This window comes from Camelus ferus, chromosome 1, assembly GCF_009834535.1.
Source record: "Camelus ferus isolate YT-003-E chromosome 1, BCGSAC_Cfer_1.0, whole genome shotgun sequence".
Taxonomy (NCBI): domain Eukaryota; kingdom Metazoa; phylum Chordata; class Mammalia; order Artiodactyla; family Camelidae; genus Camelus; species Camelus ferus.
Genome location: NC_045696.1, coordinates 70,090,568 through 70,111,115, shown reverse-complemented (window position 1 = coordinate 70,111,115; position 20,548 = coordinate 70,090,568). Strand labels below are relative to the sequence as shown.

At 45.7% G+C, this 20,548-nt stretch overlaps 2 protein-coding genes across 8 annotated transcripts in view; one reads left to right on the top strand and one right to left on the bottom strand.

Annotated features, from left to right (window-relative positions):
- Positions 1-7,908, top strand: part of MAP3K13 (mitogen-activated protein kinase kinase kinase 13) — a 149,798-nt gene extending 141,890 nt beyond the window's left edge. For all 7 annotated transcript variants that reach the window (XM_032482911.1, XM_032482910.1, XM_032482908.1 and 4 more), the window contains 3 exons: positions 1,874-1,944; positions 4,343-4,640; positions 5,467-7,908. In XM_032482911.1, coding sequence (XP_032338802.1) covers positions 1,874-1,944; positions 4,343-4,640; positions 5,467-5,568 — 471 coding nt within the window. In that variant the 3' untranslated portion in view covers positions 5,569-7,908. The remainder of the gene's footprint in view (positions 1-1,873; positions 1,945-4,342; positions 4,641-5,466) is intronic.
- A 3,213-nt stretch (positions 7,909-11,121) lies between these two features.
- On the bottom strand, positions 11,122-19,487 carry TMEM41A (transmembrane protein 41A). Its single transcript, XM_006188817.3, has 5 exons — positions 19,263-19,487; positions 17,422-17,575; positions 15,203-15,364; positions 14,701-14,839; positions 11,122-12,994 (listed from the first exon to the last, which is right to left on the bottom strand). Exons 1-5 carry the CDS (start codon positions 19,379-19,381, stop codon positions 12,774-12,776), a joined length of 795 nt encoding a protein of 264 aa, XP_006188879.2. The 5' UTR covers positions 19,382-19,487; the 3' UTR covers positions 11,122-12,773.
- Positions 19,488-20,548: the final 1,061 nt, after the last annotated feature.

The window sequence follows — 20,548 nt, the reverse complement described above, 5'->3', positions numbered from 1 at the left end:
AGCACAAGCTTGGGAGTCAGGTCAAAGCCAGGCTCTTCCACTTAGTACCTTTTTGAACACCTGTTCCTTATCTATAAAATGGAAACAATAGTGGACCCTGCCTCATTGATGAATATGAAGATTAAATGAGTTAGTACATATCAAGCATTTAGAAGAGGGCCTGGCACATAGCAACCTTCCAAAAATGTGAGCTCATCTTGCTAATGTGTTAAAAGTAACAGTATGGATGAAAGGTATTTAGCACAGAAAACACCCACTCAATTCTAACTATTGTTTCACATCATCATCATCATCCATCAGGAATTCAGCTGAAGGAATGAAAGTGTCTAAAATGTAAATGAGTATGTTTTGGTCAGCTAGACAATTACTAGAAAAGAAGTTGAAGCTAAGGGCCACTGTCTCAGAACTGTATTTCTTCCTCCACATATAGTGTGCTCCTGACTGTGCATTCCCAGAGATAAATCGTGTTTCAGATAGTGCAGTGGATTTGGGCTAATCCGTTTTCTGCTCCTCTGCCCCTAGAACCTGTAACATGTTTTTTTGGGGTGAGGGGACAACTTTATTGAGATATAATTCACATACTATACAGTGCTTAAACTGTATGGCTCAGTTCTTTTTACTCAGAGTTCTGCAACCATCACCACAACTAATTTGAGAATATTTTAATCACGCTAGGAAGAAACCCTGCACTCTTTAGTGCTCACCCACTTCACGGCCCCTTCCCAAGTAGCATGTGTCCTTGAACCATCCAGATGCCATTTTGATGCCTCTGCGGGTCTGCAGGCCCGGGAACACACCCCTTCTCCATCTGGCCTCACTAGAACCACATTCCCATAGAGCAGCTCAACTTCTCTCTACCCAGATAAACTCCCACGGGGACTCTAGAGGGACGTCTATCTCCACAGTCAGAACTCCATCCTGGGCTTTCCTACTCAAAAAAGCATATCAGAATACAAATGGGTAAGGGTGATGGATTATTAGAACTGACTTTAAAAGTAACTTATCCTCAATTTTTGGTATAATTCTTTGGACCCATTTACCCACCTCACAAGGGATTGTAGTAATCCAGCACATCGTGACACTGTGATTAAGGACAGTTGATCTTAAGTGTGGCTGTTCCTATGCCCTTGAAGGGAGATGGAATCTTCCCTCACAGGGAAGATCTTGTTCTTAGACAGGACGTACCCACCCTTCCAGATCAGCCACAGAGCCCCAGCAATCACAGGCCTCAGATGTCCCAACCAGAGCTCTCTTATCCGTGCCCACGTGCTGACTCAGTTATGTGCTGAGCATCTATTTTGTTTGCCGTGTTGTGTTAGTGGTGGAGGAGGAATACAATATGACAAGACGTGGTCCGACCCCAAATAATGTAGGTCTTAGTAGTACAGATGATATAAACATAATATCTGCAATATTAGTGAAAAGGTGATTGGTACATAAAAGGGGAAAAGAAAGTTGTTGGACTTTGAAGAACTGAAAGATCATTTCTTGTTGAAGTCTCTAAGTCAGAGCCTCAAACCACCAGTGACCATAATTACAAGAGGCCACCCCAAAATCCAAGACCTCCTCTCCAATTTCCCTTCTTCATCACTCACCTTGGACACTCACATTTACCTCTCTGAGGGCAAAGGTAACATCTTGCCCAGTTCTGTATTTTCTGCAGCATCTAGTATACGCCTCTCATCATAGACGCCCAGGAAAAGTTACTAAATCAATGAATGAAGACATATATGTTTAAAGATGACACTCAGTGCCTCTGATGATAATTAAGTCTTTTACAGGGACTGTGTGTGTGTGTGTGTGTGTGTGTGTGTGAGAGAGAGAGAGAGAGAGAGAGAGAGAGAGAAATAAGACTCTTTCTCCTTGTTCTCAGAGTGGAGATGACTCCTCTGAAGAGGAAGAAGGGGAAGTAGATAGTGAAGTTGAATTTCCACGAAGACAGAGGTAAAACCAATGAACACATATGATTGCTTTCAGTGTGATCAGGGAAAATCCTGAGTTTGCCACACCTCCGGTCCTGACACAGGCCACTTTCTAACAACCGTCCTATAGGGAAATTTGAACCTACTGTGTTCATGGTTTCCCACTGCCCATTTTGGCAGCTGGCTATGCACAGCAGATCCTGATTTATCTGAATTCACTAGATAGGAACTTCAAGGTGAGGAAAATAAATATGGACTCAAAGTTATAATTGAGAATTTAGTGGGCAGTTTATGAGATGGCCACGCTGTTTTATGAGTAATTTTACTGGTTTCTAGCATACCTCCCTGTATTAGTCTGCTCAGGTTGCCGTAACAAAACACAGACAGGGTGGCTTAAACAATGGAAATTTATTTCTCCCAGTTCTGGAGGCTGGGAAGTCAAAGTCCAAGGTTCCTGGTGAGAATTCTCTTCCTGGCTAGCAAATAGCAGCCTTCTTGCTGTGTCCTCACACAGTGAGGGAGAAAGAGAGATCTTCCTCTTCTTATAAGGCCAGGGTCTTATGGATTAGGCCCCACCCTTATGACCTCATTTAATCTTTATTACTTCCTACAGACTCTGTCTCCAGATTCAGGCGCATTGTGGGTAGGGCTTCAACATATGAATTTGAGGAGGACATAATTCAGTTCATAGCACTCTGTATGCCTTGGGTTTTATGCCTCCAGTTAAATATAATTAGATGAGTTGAATCCTCCTTCAACCCAGCCTTAAAAATAGCTTCCTGCATAGCCAGCAATAATAATTTTGCTTGCAGGACTAAAGAAGGACTGCATTCCCCTACTTGGAGAACTAAGAGCTGTCCTTCTGTAGAAGTACAGAAGGTAGTTCTCCTCCCAGGAGGCCTTTTCTGCTAAAAGGCATTCCCTTCATGGAAAGTAAGACTCCAGGAATCCTCCACGAAGCTTTGCAGCCCGCCCGGAAACAGGAATTCCCTGAAACCAAGGGACTCCTAGTACTCTGGTAAATTGCATTCTGAGTCCCTATGCTGTGTACAGAATTGAAATCTGCTCTCATCCCCTGAGCCATAGCTGCCACATTGCCTTTGCTGATTTGTTTCCTTGGACGCTGTGTTTTCTCCTATGCAATGCGATTGAACACGAATAAAATGTCTTTTCATCCTCTGAACTCATTCAACAGGCATCGCAATCACGTTACTGCCAGCTTTTGTTCCTATGACACACCATTAACTCAGCCTACCCAATGGCTTCCCGCCTTTCTTTCTTGTTATGATGCAAATTTTGTGTTTTTACCTCATGGTTTTGCTTTTTATATTATAACATTTTTCTCCCTGTCTCCCTGATGGATTACCAGCCTTGAGAAGTCGTGTGAGTCCTACGTTAACTTCCCTTTCCCACGTGGGCTTCCTCCATCCAGCCTCTTTTCTTGTGTTCTTGACCCCCATAACCACAGGCCATTACCTGGCCTGGTCCTCAGCCAGCTGCAGGTCATATGCCATCAAAATCGTTTTGTACTAAGAAATATAGAAAGACCCGATGATGACAGAGGGGAAAGGCGATCTTCCTTTTTATCATTTATTTTGTTTTTTAAACCAGTGTAAGCTAACAGCATTCTTATTGACTAGGCTACTTGTAAACAAGGGGAAAGAAATGAAGAACTTTCACAAATCCCTCATTCCTGACCCACTGTGCCTCTTCTGAGCTAAACCCCGTTGTTAACTAGAATGAGCCACCCTGGGCAGGGCCCACAGCTGCAGAGTGAATGCTCCCTCCGAGCTCATTTCTCTTGGGGCCGGGCAATAGGGGTGGTGAAGGCACTGGCCTTCCAGGGCTGCTGTGCTCAGGGGAAATGCAGCCACCATGCCCCGTTGGGGGAGGGGGGAGGACGGAGAATGACACTGAGGGAGCATGAGGAGACCCGACCCAACCCGCAGCTCCGCAGTGTCTGAGAGTGTGGTCTTGAACAAGTCACTTCCCTTCTCTGCCTCCAGTTTTCTGCTCTGGGAGACGAGTCAGACCAGAGAATTTCCAAAGGCTCTTTCACCTCTGAGAATCTAGGTGGTTGGTTCTCTATGAATAAGAAGGATAATTTCAATGTGAACCTTGCCATGGCACACACAGGTGTGCACAGCCTCGTTAGACCAGCCCATTTTCTCAAAGACCAGCGGTAGCCATCAGCTTTGGAGTGTAGAGTGGAACCACGTAAACATATAAACCAAATGAAAGGGAAGTTCAGATTTCCCTCCCTGTTGCTTTCTAGTTAAATAGCTTCTACCTTTCTGGATTTGATTCTCCCTAGGGGCAGAGAGAAAACTAGATCCCCTCCCGCCGAGGCTGTGAATGACAGACAAGGAAAGGAAAGTAGCCGGTGGTGACTAAGTGCCTCTGGTTCTTTGTCATTCCAGGCCCCATCGCTGCATCAGCAGCTGCCAGTCATATTCAACCTTTAGCTCTGAGAATTTCTCTGTGTCTGACGGCGAGGAGGGAAATACCAGTGACCACTCAAACAGTCCTGATGAGTTAGCAGATAAACTTGAAGACCGCCTGGCAGAGAAGCTAGATGACCTCCTGTCCCAGACGCCAGAGATCCCCATTGAGATATCCTCGCATTCGGACGGGCTCTCTGACAAGGAGTGTGCGGTGCGCCGTGTGAAGACGCAGATGTCTTTGGGCAAGCTGTGCGTGGAGGATCGTGGCTATGAGGTGGGGCTGCTCCTCCCTTCTCCTCATCACTGTTCCCTGCCCGTTGCTCTTTGGGTTCAGGTCCCTAGGGCCTTTACAGTCATCATTTAGTATAACATAAAACAACTGCCCCCATGAAATAAGTAGAAATTCGGAGATGACAGAGCTCCCTGAAATGGGGGCAAACAAGCACAAACACGGAATTGCCCTTTATTCCAAGATCTAACTCAAGCATCACTTCCTCCTGACCCCATCTCCCAACCTGGTGAAGGATAAGGGCCTCCCATCTCCACGTCCCCACCAGCCCCTGGGCGATGCTATCATAGCTCTTTATGAACACTTAGTTCACATATGGTACTGCCTTCTGAGAGGCAGGCTAGTTTGGTGGCTGGAACTGTGTACACTAGAACCCAACTGCCTGGTGCGAATCTCAGCCTTTCTACTAACTCACTGTGTGCCATTGGGCAAGCCACTTAACCTCTCTGTAGGTCAGCTCCCCACTCTGTAAAATGGGTATGATAACCGCATCTGTCTTACAGGGTTGTTGTGAGGATTCAGTGGATTAATAGCCGTGAAGCCCTTACAGCAGTGCCTGGAATGTAGCAAACAGTATCTAAGTGGGGCTGTGGGGGCACTGTTATCATTGTCATCAGCAGCGTCATTATCATCAGCTTCCTATGTCTTCTTTCTCCATAAGCTCACAAGGACAGGGCCTGGGTTCACTTATCTTTGTAGCCCCCTTAGCCAGCAACCCAGCACAGTGCCTGTCACATGGGAGGTTTTCAATATACGTTTACTGAGTGATTGCAGAAAGGAATCAAGGTTTTATGTTGTCTTGACTTTGCAGAATCCTATGCAATTTGAAGAATCGGACTGTGACTCTTCAGACGGGGAGTGTTCTGATGCCACAGTTAGGACCAATAAACACTACAGCTCTGCAACCTGGTAATGAAAGGATACCCATCCTGAAGATCTCATAACTATACTGGCATCTCAAATCCATCCCACCCTCTGACTCTGCCCACTCCCTGCTTTTTTGTCTGGGAGGAGAGCTGCCCCATCTTTCTTACCCCTAGAAATAAGCTGCAATAACAGGAACATGAGACTTCGCAAATCTCTGGAAAAAAATATCCAAATGAAGTTAAGTCTCACTGAACATTTCAATCAAGAATGGCAGGGATCTACTTTATTGAATATTCTAGCTACTGTAACATTGATATTTATTTTTGTTTGACATTTTAACACTTTGTACTGTAAAGAGTGAACTATATATGATAGAGAGAAAGACAATAATTTCTTGCAAAAAAAGAGAGAGACTGAGAGAGAGAGAAAGGAGGAAATAAAAGTGGAATTTAGGAGCAACATCCTTGGGGATTTGTGGGGCCAGGAGGTATTATCGCTACTTGAACAGGGACCAGTTCTTTTCGCCATAAGTAACTGAAGAGACACAGAGCAAGACATACTGAGCATTTTAGAAAACAAAGAACAGCAAAAGAAAAGCAATTCCAGGTAACTTGTGAACAGACCACGTTCAACCAACTTGTCCAGATGGGTGTTGGAAATGACCTAAAAAAGTCTGGAGTCCAGATACTTGCACCCAAGGGTCTTTGAGGGTATATGCTTCCTCTAGGAGGAAACAGAAAACTGTATATGTGGAAGCTGATCTCATTTTTAAAATTTTAAGCAGCATTTGGTAGTGAGGCTTACAAATAGCGTCCAACCTTGTCCTTGATGAATATTTCCCTTTTTAATGCTGTCAGTCATTACCTTAGCAAATGCATTACCTTGGCCAATGTGTTGATTTTTCAAGTGCCATTTTCTTATAGCCTATTTCCTTTCCACCTGTTGACCACTTCTTTTAGGGAAAAAAAGGGGAGGGGGGAGAGCCTGAGGAGGAAAGAAAAGAAAAAAAGAATGTCCAACAGTGTTAGAAAAGCAAATGTGGAATCTGTCAAAGGACGTTCTCAGAATGTCTCAGTTCATCTACATGGAGAAGATGGAGTCACCTCTCCCTGGAACCAGGTTACTTGTCTACTAGAGTTTTATATGATTTAGATGGAACAGTCTTCGAAGGCAGCTTGGATGGGTGTGAGTCTGTCCCAATGTCCAATCCCAAACCAGCCCTATGTTTTTATTTGTTAATTCATTCTGTCCCAGAAGCTTTAGTGACTGGCTACCACTATCAGAATAAAGGCAAAATAAGTAACTTACAAAAGGCAACCCCTCCTCCACCATGACAGCATTTTTGTTCAGTGCTACTTGTCAAATGTATTTGGATCAATGCAGCTTTGAATAATTGGATTTGGAAATTCCTAGAAAGAACAACTGATGCTGAGCAGTGATTGTAAAGGTTTTACATTGTCCAAGGCATGAGGTCCTTCCTGTCTCCAGGGTCATGGGCTCTGAGAAGCATCCCAAGGTACTTCATGTATCTCAGCTTTAAGGAAATTTTTATCTAGAATTTTATATAAAAAGATGTTGGCCTAGTTCCTTCTCTGTCTCCAAGATCAGTTACTGCCAAAAAACCTCTCTAGGCTCAAGACCAGGAGAGGATGGCTAGATGCTTTGACACTGCTTCATATTGGACATCAGGAAGGACTTACACACACAGGTATTAATCCATTTCCAATGCAGATGGAAACATCGCCCTCCTCTGGGTGTCACTGATTGCATCGGCCAAAAAGGAAAAGGAGGAGGGAATTTAGAGCAATTCCTTTTGCTTGTTTGATCCCTCCATTTGTTTACACTTTACGTTGAGTCATTGATTTAAAATTTAGTGTCCGTAATTTATAGCTCTTAAGTAGGATAAAGGAAAATGTTTAACTTATACAGAGAGCAGTATTGTTTCATTAAATTATTCCATTTTGTATAAATTCTGTAGCTGGACTACATGAAAGATCTTAAGCTATGGCATTATTATCATTGTTATTTTATTTTATAATAATTATTATCATTCTCATTTTCTGTCGATCAGAAGGTGTGGTTTACGGTGTAGCACAATGATTGTGTTTATTGCTAACCATGAATTATTATGGATTTTTATGATTTTTATGAAGGAATGAAAATGGAACTGCCATTTGGGAGCTCCCTGGTATTGGTCTTAGCTGTTTTCCCTCATTTTCTGTGTATGACAACAATCATCTGAGGATGCGGGTTCTGCCCTGGAGCCCAGTGGACACCTTGTGATCAAAAAAGCTCCTGAGTGAACAGATGACGGAGTAGATGGACAAACAGTTCACAAGCTGTACACTTTCTCAAGTTTCTTAAGAAATAAAATCATGGGACTATATTAGAAGCCCAAGAGAATTATTTAATGCCCTGAGAGGAACAGTCCTAGAAGGGTTTTGCATGGGACCCGTGGGGTAGATATTTTCAAGAACTGCAGCATAGTTTGTAATCTCCTTCATGCTAGATCCCACAAAACCAACCTTTTTTCTCCTAGTTGGGAGACTGAAAAAATGAAAATGTCTAAAATTGCCTAGCTGTGATGTCATCCCACGGCAAGACTCTAGGAATTCTAGAATGGGACCTAGTCTCTCAGAGAATCACAGAGTTGGCAAAGTACCTTAAAAGGCCATATCTTTCATCCTCTGACTTCAGACCACACCATACTGTGAATCTCTCTGGGTCATTACTTCTGGGAACGGAGAAGCTACTACTCTGTGTCCTCCTTCTGTCCAACATAAAACACTGACACTTCACCTTGTCCCAGTCTTGCCCCACTGTAGTGGCCAAAGAGAAACATGAAGGGCAACATGTCTTACACTTTTTAGTGATGGTCTTCCTGGCAAACCCACCCCAAGACCTCATAATTTTGATTAAGTTTTTTGAATTCCCATCTTGACTGTCATGATAATGCCATCTACCTATCTGCCTTAACTGTCATGAGCATATTAGGGTGTTAGTGTGGAATCTTCATTCACTGTATTGTCAAGAGTTGAATAAAGTTCCACATTGAACATTTTACTTATTTTTTAGTAGAAGTGACTAGAGGCTTCAGAGAAGAACAGTGTTTTTAGGTTAAAAGAGAAATGCCTTCTCTACCCCAGGCTGCCCTTCACTACCTGCCTTGAGATAAGCAGGACAACTTTGAACTGATGTGTGTTTCTTTGAGGACAATTCCACAGCCATCTGAGGAGTGCTGAATGAAGAGCTCGGGAATTGAAGAGCTAAATCTTCAGTCCTGACAACTTGCAACAGTGCTTTAAGGAAACTCGCAGGACTGATTTCCAGCTTAATTGTTGATTGAAAGTTTAACCCCCTTAAGATGAATGTCCACATTCGTTTCACATCTGTTTTTGACTGACTGCCAGTTAATGAGCTTTAACTTGTGTTGTAGATGGGCATTTGGTTCTGATTCCCATCTATTTCTAGATCATGTCCTCTGAATAACAATTCCTCTTAAAATTGTTTAACAGGACTGAGAAGCCTGCATCCCCTTTGAAATTATAATAGACTTTACCTCCGCTAAAATTTAGACCTGTTTGTGAGATTGTGGGGAGCACCTCCCAGAAAGGTGAAGATGCTAGCTCTGTTGTAAGATGATCTGGCATGACCTACTTGAAGTTCAGATATTTTAAAACTTTAGTATCAACAAATTCATCCTTCAGAATTAAGGATATTTTTAGTAGGATTTAGTAAGTTACTGGACTTCCATTTCAGGGCCTCATTGTACTAAATTTTCCTCTTACCCTAAGCAGTAATAGAGTTGATGGTTTGGGGGTTTTCCTGGTACCAACCCAATTTTAAATGCCTTCTGCCTCTGTGAAACATTGACTTTTTTTTCAGTGTGAATGCATCTTTGTTGATCAAATGACTTACCCTTTTTTTCCATGCCTTTGTGTCTCAGTTTTTCCCTCTTTTCTTAAAATATTCATACTTGAACTTCCTGGAACTGAATTCTACAAACATAATAGCATCCAAGGAATTCTCACCTGCTCTGCAATACAGTGTGCCATGTTTTTTGTTTTTCCACTAAACCGGAAACCAAAATACCCCACATAACACTGTCTACCATTTCCACCCTAAATACCCAAGACCCATGTTATTTATTGATTATTGTATTCTTTCCTACTGAGCTTGGACACAGCCTCAGAACCTCTCACAACACAGCACTTGGAGCAACAGTTACCACTTGATGGGAATTGGTGTGCAAGGGGAGATCTGTTTGCCATCTCAGCTCTACCCTCATAATTAATTTCCTAAGGTGGTTTGAGATCTTGAGTTAGCCCTGACAGGAGACTGACTGACAGGATTGCACCAGTGTACTCCTTACGGATCCCACCCTATGGCTGTCGGGGGGGCAGCACCGATGGTGGGAAAAGGGCCACGTGCCTCCACCCACTGCCCTTTTGGACTACGATTCCAATTGAATAACCTCCAGTCACTGACAGATTGAATTCCAGCTGTCTCTTGATTTACATCATTGCATTGTGTTAAGTGAGCATGTTCCTCCATCACCATCTGTAAACAGAGTTAACATATTAAGTCCCAGTTCCTTGCTTCTTCCTTAGACTCTGTGAGATTGATGTACCAAAACAATGTGACATTCTCTTTTTTAAGACTTTGACTCGGACTGTCAGTACGAATTTAGTGCCTTTTCAGGCAGCAAGATTTTTCTTCATTGCTGACTATACTCACAGCGCCAGTGTTACCAACCTCACAGACTAGCACATAAGAATCACATTAGTCTGCCTGTTTGCATGTTACAGCCAATACTGCAAGCTCCTGTTCAGACTGGAATGAACTAGGCTGCCAAGTGGAGGACCCTTGTGGAAGCTGGAACACTTCTCAGGGACAGGTGGCAGAAGAGAAGAGCTCTGAAATCACTGTTCTAAGAAACAGGGTTATCCCAAAGGAGTTGGGTTAGGGCTTTTAACTGTCACGTGACCAGAGCATGCTGGCAGGATCTCACACAGGGCCAAGACCTCAGGCAGATGGCAAGGCCACTGTCAGGAAACTTCTGGACAAATCCCAGGCCTACTCTCTAGAGCCACTTCACAGCACTCAGGGGAATACTGGCTCCTGGCCCCAGCCTGCTGCCCAGTGACCAGGCAGACAGGGTCCTCCAATGATTGCAGGCTAGAGGGAACCAGAGCCAGAATGTGCAAGATGTCCCTTATTGACCATATCACCTGGGTAGCTCACTGCCTCCAGAGTGATCACTTCTCAGACTCAGGAAGTGGGATGACTCACTTGATTCTTGTTTGCGGTAATTTGAGTTCCTTTCAATTTGGAGCAAATTAACTTCTTTTTGTAGTCAAGTCTCAAAATGAACTCTTGTCGGTGTCCTCTGTGGTCTCCGGCACTGAGTTCCCCTGTTCCCTGTGAGGATGCCGCCTCCCTCTTTGTATTGAACAATTGTACATCGATGGGAACAAGAGTGACTATCAAAGCAAACAAATGCATGCATGGAATTAAACAAAAAGTGTACTTCACTGTTTTCTGTCCTGTCTTTTCCTTAGGGTACTGTTAGCAACATGATCAAACACACACCACACAGAACATTTATATCCATTTATTTGGGAAATTGCTTTGCCTATAAACTCACAACTGATAAGGCACATTGTTGCAAAATCATGGGGGAAGAGGGAGCGACACAAATCCAAGGATCCCAATAAAGGGCAACGGGCACACACTATCAATAGTGTAGAAACCTTCCTTGTTTCTGCCCTTCCCTCCTCCTACTTGAGAAGACAAAGAGCCACGGATTTCCAAGTCCCATTGGCCTCCTCCTCTCACCCACTCCTGTTATCAGGCTTTTTTTTTTTTAAAGCAACACATGCTTAAAAATGAAGTCCTTGTTGTGTGTTATGGATTATACTGTGTCCAAAAAATACTGCTTGGGAATTCATTCTTCCTACTGAACAGGAATATTCCCAAGAATTCATGTAGAACAACTGGTCCACATTAAAGCCCTGGCAAGATTCTTGGCCAAGTCAAATCAGTCAAACCAGCAGATGGTGCCCAAGGGCAACAGTTCTGGAAAGAAATGATGAGTTACTCCTGTTGAGTACAGGATCCCAGAGCTGCTCAGTTTAGGTGTCAGGGTCCTTCTGTCCTTGGAAGTGTTAACCCAGGTCTGTGCCAGTTCAATACGACAGCCATAGAGGAAGCAATGACAGCTATAGATAATTAAAATACAACACAACAAAGTAATCCAAAACCAAGTTTTCCCCTTTGAATTAAAAGATAAAATAGAATTAGCCCTCAGTTACCCTTAGCAAATGACAACATACAAACAACAACAAAAAAATTCAGAGAATATATGGGCTGATGCTCAAGTGTACTGAATCCATTCTCCCATCAGGACAGAGGAGGGACTCCCACAAAGGACAGACCAGAAAATGTACTGATGGTCATTTGATTCAGGTGAGTCAAGGGCTCTGCCCATCCAGATGCGTAAGAACTTCTCCAGAACTATTCATAACGTAGAGTTTACTCCATTCATATGTAATAGTCTGTTAGCAATCCAGCTTAAGTGTCAGGACATGCAGCCAAGAGGAGATTTGACTTATGTGGTAACATCACTGCATCCGAACACAAAGAGCATCACAGAAATCACTGTGCTTTTGAGCTGTACATGGACGTTCTATGCAGTCATCAGCTCCTTTCCCTTGATTTATGGCAGAGGTAGGTCATCAGAAAAAAAGTACAGAAGAAACACTTCTCAGGAGACTAACAAGATGAAGAGTGGTGTCAGTGAGGTGGGTTTACAGGTCATTATCTAAACTAAGCATGTCCACAGGGGACTTCAAAGGATACCACCTGTCACAACGGCCTATCACTGTACAAAAGAGGCACTCTGGACAAGGGCCACCAGCATCCTCTCCTGAGGCGGCTCAGCGCTGGACAAGAGGCACATACAACAGACAACCCTGAATTCCTTGTCATTCAATGAAATAACAGGACTTGCTAGCAGGCCATCCGTTTTGCAGAGCAAGCACCCTGCTAAACCAGGGCTTGTGTGAGCACCTGATATAATTCACCTCCTAGAGCAGAGTGTCCTTTGTGGCAAGAGAGTGCACACAGACGAACGGTGTCCCAATCAGCTATTGACAATAATTTAAAAACAATGAGGGGGGCTTCAAAGGACCACAACCATTACACAAACAAACTAGGGAGTCCAGGGACACAGCAACCAAAGGACCCAGGTCACGTGTCTTTTCTACTATTTAGATGATTAGCGTTGCGTGCGTCATTCAAATGCAGGTCTTTCTGACTAAACTTTTTAATGAGGGTTCCAGGAACTAAGGCCACCAGGGCAATGGCCAACAGCTTAAAGGCAGTTGTCCAGGAGAAAAGAGCATCCAGAGAGGTAAGGGTTGACAGGATGGAGCCTGTCTGCACACAGATGAAATTATACGGGATCAAGCCTGGAAGAAGAAAAGGGAAAGAGCCTGTTACTGGGGTAGGAAGATGAAAAACAGTCCTTCAGAAATGTCACCAGTAATTCACAACTGTGGCTCCAGTTTTGTGCTGTCTCTGCCCAACTCCTGACCCCAAAACACATCACCTCTTTCCCTTCTTTTCCACTCTTTCCCGTCCTTTCCCTGCTTCCCACATGCATCTGCCTTGTTCAACAAAAGGACTTGAGATGGTTTACAAAAATACATATACTTCAGTAAGATTTTTAAATTTTTAAATAAGAAAAAAACAAAATGACTGAGGAATAAAACATAAGTGAAGAATAATCAGTAGTTTATGCAAAAATGCATAAAATTCACTCATTTGCCAGAGGTGTCCCCAGATTTGGTTCTGAGCACCCAACAGCCAAAGCAAAGAGAGGTGGCAGCGTTATGAGAGTCACAGTGTGCCTAAGACAGCAGCAAGTTTCCTACAAGTCATAGGACTATTCACGTTCTGTACTGTCTCTCAGACGTCATCATGTGCACTGGATCCCAAAAGACTGCCTGGTAGCTGGAGAGGCTGGTTGTATAACAACCCCCCAGTGAAGCTGTTAAAAACACACCCTCAGGCTTCACCCCAGAGATTCTGCTTTGGGTCTGGGGCAGAACCCAGGAACCTGCATTCTAACAGCCTCTCCCGACCCTCACTCCCAAGATTCTGATTGGTTTGGGACCCCCTGATAATCCCTTCCTCTTCTCTAGTAGATGAGGCCTCAAGATCATAGACTCCTCAAGGTCACACAGCTTGTCAGAGGGGGAGCTAGAATCCTGGTCTCCAAGACTTTCTAAACCTCGTGCCACCCAGGCAATTACAGGCTGCCGACGGAGGTACTGAGGCTCTTTGCCTGAAAGCCGATCTGACCAGAACTGGCTGCGGTAGACTTTGCCTCCATTTACGATTTCAACTTCTCTCAAGAATTCCCTATTAATAGCATCTGCTCAACCACAGGTTTGTTATGTTTGACCCAGACGCCCTGAGTCGTCTTCCCCTCCATGTTCCAAAGCAGGCTTAAGAGACGCAGTCCTTGCCTTAGACTAAGGATGGTTTACTTCCAGTGTGGAGAAAGTAACAGTCACTGATTTTACAAGATGTGAGCATTTACCATTCAGATAAAGGTGGTCCAAAGCTCACACTTAGAGAAACACTGCTCTAGTCCTAGCCCCTTATCCGGCCACGCGGCCCACTGAGGGTGAGGAGCTTGCTGAAGGTCACGTGGTTGTCAAGAGGCAAGAGGGAACCTCACAAGCACCAGCTCCTCCTAAGGCAGATCTTGATCAAGACAGGGGCCGAAGCCAGACAGGAAGCCCCTTGCTCTGCCCCGTTCCCTGCCTCCACCCTTTCTTCCGCCCACAAACTCTCACTCCAACTCCGCTCTTCCTGCAGGCATTGACTGAGCCCTGACTATGGCCAAGTCACGTGTTTTACACGGATGACTCTTCCAACCCGAGTGCCTGGCATGGTGCTGGACCCACAACAGACGCTAGGAACAGTTGTGGAATGAATAATCCTTGTTTTTTCCTAAAGTATTTTTATGGGTTTTCATGTTCAAGCCCGAGCGGATTTGGGAGCAGGAACAATTCCTAGGCCTGGCGATGCTCTTCGTGAGCCTGTGCTCGCAGCGGCAGGCACGTGCCCCTGACACCCGCGAGACTTACACTCACCCATGTCTTACCGATAAGAACAGAGAAGAAGAATTGCAGGATGGGGATGTTCAGAATTGGGGCCGAGAGGTTCAAAAACCAGTTTGGCGTCATGGGGAAAAGTCTCAAAAAGAGTAAGAAGAAAAACAAGCCGTTTCGGTTCTCCTCCACCTGCAGCCAAAGACGACAAGGTCATTAAGAAGCAGGAAGAAATCTCCAGGTATTGAAACTATGTAGATGCCGGGCACTGTGCTACAATAATGTACATATTCTGCAAATTCCAGCGCAGACATTGTTTTCCTCATTTTAAAAATGGAGGTGCCTGAGGCTCAGAGAAGTCAGGAATTTGCCCAAGGGCACAGATGGACCAGGACTGATCTCAGGTCTGTTCCTCCTGGAGACATCAAAAGGACCCCTAGGACCTCCCAAGGCAGGGCCGAGGAGCATTGTGGGAAATCCCTGCTCCTCACTCCCCTCAGGGCCTTGCGGTGACCGTCTGGGGGGCTAGCACTCAGACGTGCCCTATAGCCTTACCTTCCTCTGCAGCAGGGCCACTTTGTCAGGAAAGTAGGAGACCACCAGCTGTTTGCCAAAAACACTGGAGAGCAGGTAGCAGCATGTGGCACCCACCGAGGCCAGCACACAGCACAGCAGAAGCCCCAGCCACGGCCCAAACAAAGCGCCGGCTAAAACATTCTGCAAGGAAAACAAACCCTCAGCCGTAAGAATATCTGGCAGCTCCCAGGCCCCTCATCCTGGAGCCCAAGAGTCCTAGGTTCCCTCCTCCTTTGGTAATCTTCCCAGACAAAACCCAACTCCCATCCTAAAGAGGTGAATGAAGGGTGATGAATGAGCTGGGAACAATCCAGTCCTCAGGCTTCACCTTTAAAACTGAAAAGAGGATTAAAACCTCAGAGGGCAGGACAGAATGAACCCGGGAAATCTGTGTAGACCACACCCAGCCTGCTACTCGGGCTGTGGTAGGTCCTGCAAACACAGATGCTCTGAGAAGACAGAAATGAAACTCACAAGTTATTTTTGCTATTTTAAATGAACATAAGCCATGAATTTTTCCTCAGTAAGATCACACAAGCTATGTAAAATGTCTCATTTCTTTACTTTTTGTGGGAATCACATCTATGTGGTATGGTAACGCCGGGGGCTCCGTGTCAGAGTTCCAACTGACACTCAGAAAGCCTTAGATTAACAAAAATGGGAAAGTAAACTAATACTTCCTAAATGGAGTTTGACTGGCAGACATCGTTCTGCCAAACATGGGATCCAAGAGAGAAAGTAAAGGGGGCACCTGGAAGTGAGAAGGTGGGGGTCTGCTCAGCACCTGCTATGTGTTAAGCATATGTCTTATTTAATCCCCACTATGCGCCTGTGTCATACACCATCTCACCTCCTCCCCCTGGTGAGAGATTAAGTATCATGCCCACGGTCACACTGAGCAGAGACAGGATTCACCCCCAGGTAGCAGGTGGCTCTTTGCCCTGAGGAGGGATCAGCTCAAGAGAGAAAGAGGTACTGGGGCAACGCCAGCGGTCAGCGCCTTACTTCAAGCACCACATACCCCAACCCCCATCTCTCTTGGCACAGACACGTTTGCTTTTCTTCTAGTTTCTAACAAAAAAAACTGCTTAAGCGGATCCAGCCTGAGCTGAATGTTGTGGCAGGAGGGAGAAGACACTGGGGCGGGAGAGGGAAGCAGGGAAAAAAGAAGTTTTCATGGCTTCCTGCTTAGTCACTCCATCATTCAACAAGTGCTGAAGGGTGCTGTGTGCCAGGTGCCATCTGCACCCACTGCATCATTTAAATTGCCCACATAACAATCCTAGGGGGTTACATAGGAGTAGACCGACTTCACAGATGAGGAAACAGGGTCAGAGAATTTCAGTGTCTTGCTCATGGTTACATAGCTGGGATTCAAACCTACCCTAAGTCCTAACATATACATACATTTACACGAACCAGCTTAAAATGCTGTCAGGAGGACGGCACAGATCCTTGTGTATAACCTGAGATGGCAGCTGAAGAGAAGCATCCAAGTGCCCAAGCACAAGCCCAGATCTAACACTGCAGCTCCCAAGCGCTGGGAGGCCGCCTGGAAAATCAGAACGACTTGTCCTCTCCATACCAGGGAGACTTCCCAATCCTCCACAGCCTAACAGCCCCATGAACACCCTGCATCTGTTCATCAAACATTTATAAAGGCACTTTCCTGTACCAGGTAGAGAAACATAAAGGCTGAAACTAAGGAACAAGTCTTGCTCTCAAGGAACTCACAGATTGGTGGAGAAAAGAGATTTAAAGAAAAAAAGAACTAAAGAAAAACAGTGCCAACTTGCAGAACATTACAGGAGCTCTGAGGAGGAAGAATTGCCCCAGCCTGGGGAGGGGTGGGGATGTCTCTCTCTCTCTCTCAAGGATAGTGCTTCACAGCTGTCAAATCCTTAGAAACAAAAGCAGCAGACCTGAGAGGAAAGGCAGGCTCTGGAGATGGTCAGGCACGGGTTCAGAGCCCAGCAATACCCCCTCCCCACCCTGTCAGCCATTATTGGCTTTTGGGAGAATTATATAAAGTCATGCAGGTAAAGCAACTAGAACAGTGCCCAAGACAGGGGAGGCTGTAAATAAATGGTAGCCACAGTAGTCCCTCCTCTGGACGACAGGATCTGCAGCCTAAGGGCCCCTCTGCAGAGATAGAAGGTGGCTTCCAGGCAGGCACAGAAGGAGGGTAGGACACTGACCAGGAAGCTGGAGCCAGGGATGGCAAAGCCCTGTTTGTAGAGGTAGGCACTGCAGAAGAGCAGGAACACGTAGGCCTGGTGCTCCTTCCGGTATTCTCGAAGGATCTCGGAGAGCTCCCGCAGCTCAGCCACATCTGAGGGGAACCACAGTGACCTGAGATTTGAAAAAGCAGATGGAAACATGAGTCCAGAAAGGCCTAATACCTAAGAAAGTCACTTCCTGTGTCTTCTTTCCAAAGTAGGTTTATAAATGTGCTCATCATCTGGTCTGCTGGGAACACACACATAATGGGAGGCCAGGATGATTGATGACCTGATACAACACAGCAGAGACTAAGAGAAGAGCCTTGATTTGGAAGCAAGAGATCTGGGGTAATATCTCAACTCTGCTACCATCTAGTGGTGTGATCTTGGGCTAGTCCCTGCGCCTCAGTTTCCTTATCTGAAAAATGAGGTTGGTGTTGGATCGTCACTAAGTTCCCTCTTAGCTCTCTGGTTTTATGATCTGTTCTTAAGAGGCAAACGGATTAATTTCCAGGCAAATGGAAACATCCTAAATAGCATCTTAAAAAAAATAAACTGTCAACAAATGGTAGCCACAATAGTCCAAAATAGTTTATTTATTTATAAATGAATAAACATCCTAAACTGCATTCCTTTCTAGGAGCACCCCTTCCTCTGTAAGCTTTGGGCCAAGGATAATCCAAACTTCACACCGCTCCTAAGTTACTAGGTAAAATGACTGTTTTATCAATCACAAACAAGCCAATTAAAGATTGCCCGGTAAAGTATATTTGCCCCACAGCATAAACAATCTTCTCGATTATATGTCAGGCTTGAAACCAACCTTTTCAAAGAGTCTGCCTTTTCACCTGATCTTTATCTGGTCCTCAGTGCACTCTGAATCCTGTACAAGGGTCACAGTGTAAACGCTACTCTGCCTCTGCCTTCTGAACAACCCTTGAATCCATCAATGATTATAATTATTATCAGTTATAATTATATTTATAACCAATTATAAGGAAACCTTCCTGGTTCACATCAAAATGTTTCTCTTAGTATGTCTGACATCCACAGCAGAGCCTTCTCAGCTAGAGCAAAAGGATACAGTCACTGAAAACAGCTGTCATCAAATTCAAGTCAGTAACAATCCTTGGCACACTTCCCTTAACTTTATAAACAGTATGTAGTATTGTACCGCCTCCTCCCTCACCTAGTCTATCATGAGAAGGAAAAGCAGAGACAGCCAGGAAGAAGGGAGGACCCGATCATTAATTCGTGAATAATTTAAAGTTGTCCATGCAATGTGTTTCTCCTGGAGACCGAATGCCTTAAACTCCCAAGGGCAGAACTGACAGAAGTGAAGTGGGGTGAGAAGGACGATGGAGGGAGGCTGAGAGCAGTCATGAACAAGGAGCTGCGGGTCCACATAGGGGCGAGAGTCGGCTGCAAAGCGAGGTCAGGGCTGAGCCTGGGAAGGCGACGGGAACACGGCTCAAGAGGCGTTGCCACGGCGCAAACAGATGTGCTCAAACAAGCTCCGCCCGGGATAAGGCGCCGCGTTTCCCTCTGCAAATCGCCACTCCAAAAGGCACCAACAGCACTCCCACGCAGCTGGCAGCACGCAGATCCCAGCAAGGGCCGGGCCCGGCTCCCGTCCACCTGGCCTGCCAGAGACCGTGTAGATGAGAACCGATCTCCTGTCCCAGAACTGAACCCCAAATCCCAGCCTCCAACTGCTCGGATCCGAGATCCCGAATCTCCGATTCCTAGACCCCATCCTCGGACCTCGCTCCCTTCCTCTGACCCGAACTCCAGTCCGCGCCACCACCGCCACGCACCTGTCCCCAGCCTCCTCGGCTGAGCCCGGTGTCCGCCCGCGGGGCAGTCGCGTCGACAGCAAGTAGAGGGCGAAGGTGCAGCCAACGAAGACCAGGAGGAGGCCGACTAGGGGGCGCATCTCGACGCCCTCACCCGGACCTCCTGGGCCACCGAAGAGCCTGGAGGCAGCGCCGGGGACCACGCCGGTAGCGGACTGCGCCAGCGGAGCACGTTCGAAGACGGACCGGGGCGGGGTCCGCTGCAGGTCCCGCCCCCAGATTCAGGCCCCGCCCCGGGCCTGGACTCCACCCATTGTGCCCCTGGGCCGACTGCTTCTCAAACCTGTCTTGCAGCCCCTCTGCGCGTGCGTCTGTTCTCCTGTCTGTGTGTATTTTTCTACGTTTATCCCTCTCTTTCTCCATTTATCTGCAGGGTCTCTGTCAGGTGCTGGGAGATCCAGGCATGAATTACGAGCCCTGCCCACAGCCAGCTTGCAGTCCGGTGGTCAAGACAGTCTGGTCGACCACCAGCTGTAACAAAGCAAATGCAGCTCTCGTGGAACAAGAGGCTCTAATCCAGTGCAGTGGGATGGTCTAAGCGACCACGGAAATGAGAATTTCCTTTTATTGAACGCCTACTATGTGCCCATTAACGCTAATCCTCACAACAATCCAGCAAGGTTGGTATTTTTGCCTTTATTTATCAGATGAAAAATCTGATTTTGAGAAAGATCGTGACGTCCCCCAAACGACAGCCATGATTGTGAGTCCAAAACTAGTGGTCCTGCACTGCATAGATTCATGGAGGAGGTGGGGTTTGAGTTTACCTTAAAGGATGAGCACGATTTCCACAACGGAGACAGGAGGGAGAGGATGATCTAGGTGCCCCAGGAAGGCACCAGTATCCAGTTTCCATGAAGCCTAAGGCGTGAGAAATGAGTGAGAATGTGGGGACAAACTGGAAAGCAACGAAAGGCAGCTAAGAAGTTGGATTTTTTTTTAATATTGTACATCAGGAGACACCAACAGAGGTGTTTAAACAAGAGAATAGTTTAGCTCCTGTTTGCCCTGGAAGATGATTAGAATATGTTGTGAGTTGGAAGCTGTAATTGTCTTGGTGAGAAAGGATGCAGGCCTAAGTCAGGACCACAATTATGGGAAGGAAGGAAAGAGTTGGTAGGATATGACTGATTAAATGTAGAAGAGACAGAGAGGACTCCAAAATGTCACAAGCCTGGACAACAGAGAGAAACCATCCTTGTCATATCATTCAAAGCCCCTCTTTGGCCAAATAAGGAGCCCCTGTC

Excerpts from the sequence above, each read along its gene's own strand:
- TMEM41A (XM_006188817.3), bottom strand. The coding sequence starts at position 19,381 with ATGCGCCCCCTAGTCGGCCTCCTCCTGGTCTTCGTTGGCTGCACCTTC. Across the intron at positions 17,576-19,262 it reads GCCGAGGAGGCTGGGGACAG|GTCACTGTGGTTCCCCTCAG; the intron begins GTGCGTGGCGGT and ends TTCAAATCTCAG. Across the intron at positions 14,840-15,202 it reads TGGCCCTGCTGCAGAGGAAG|GTGGAGGAGAACCGAAACGG; the intron begins GTAAGGCTATAG and ends CTTTGGCTGCAG.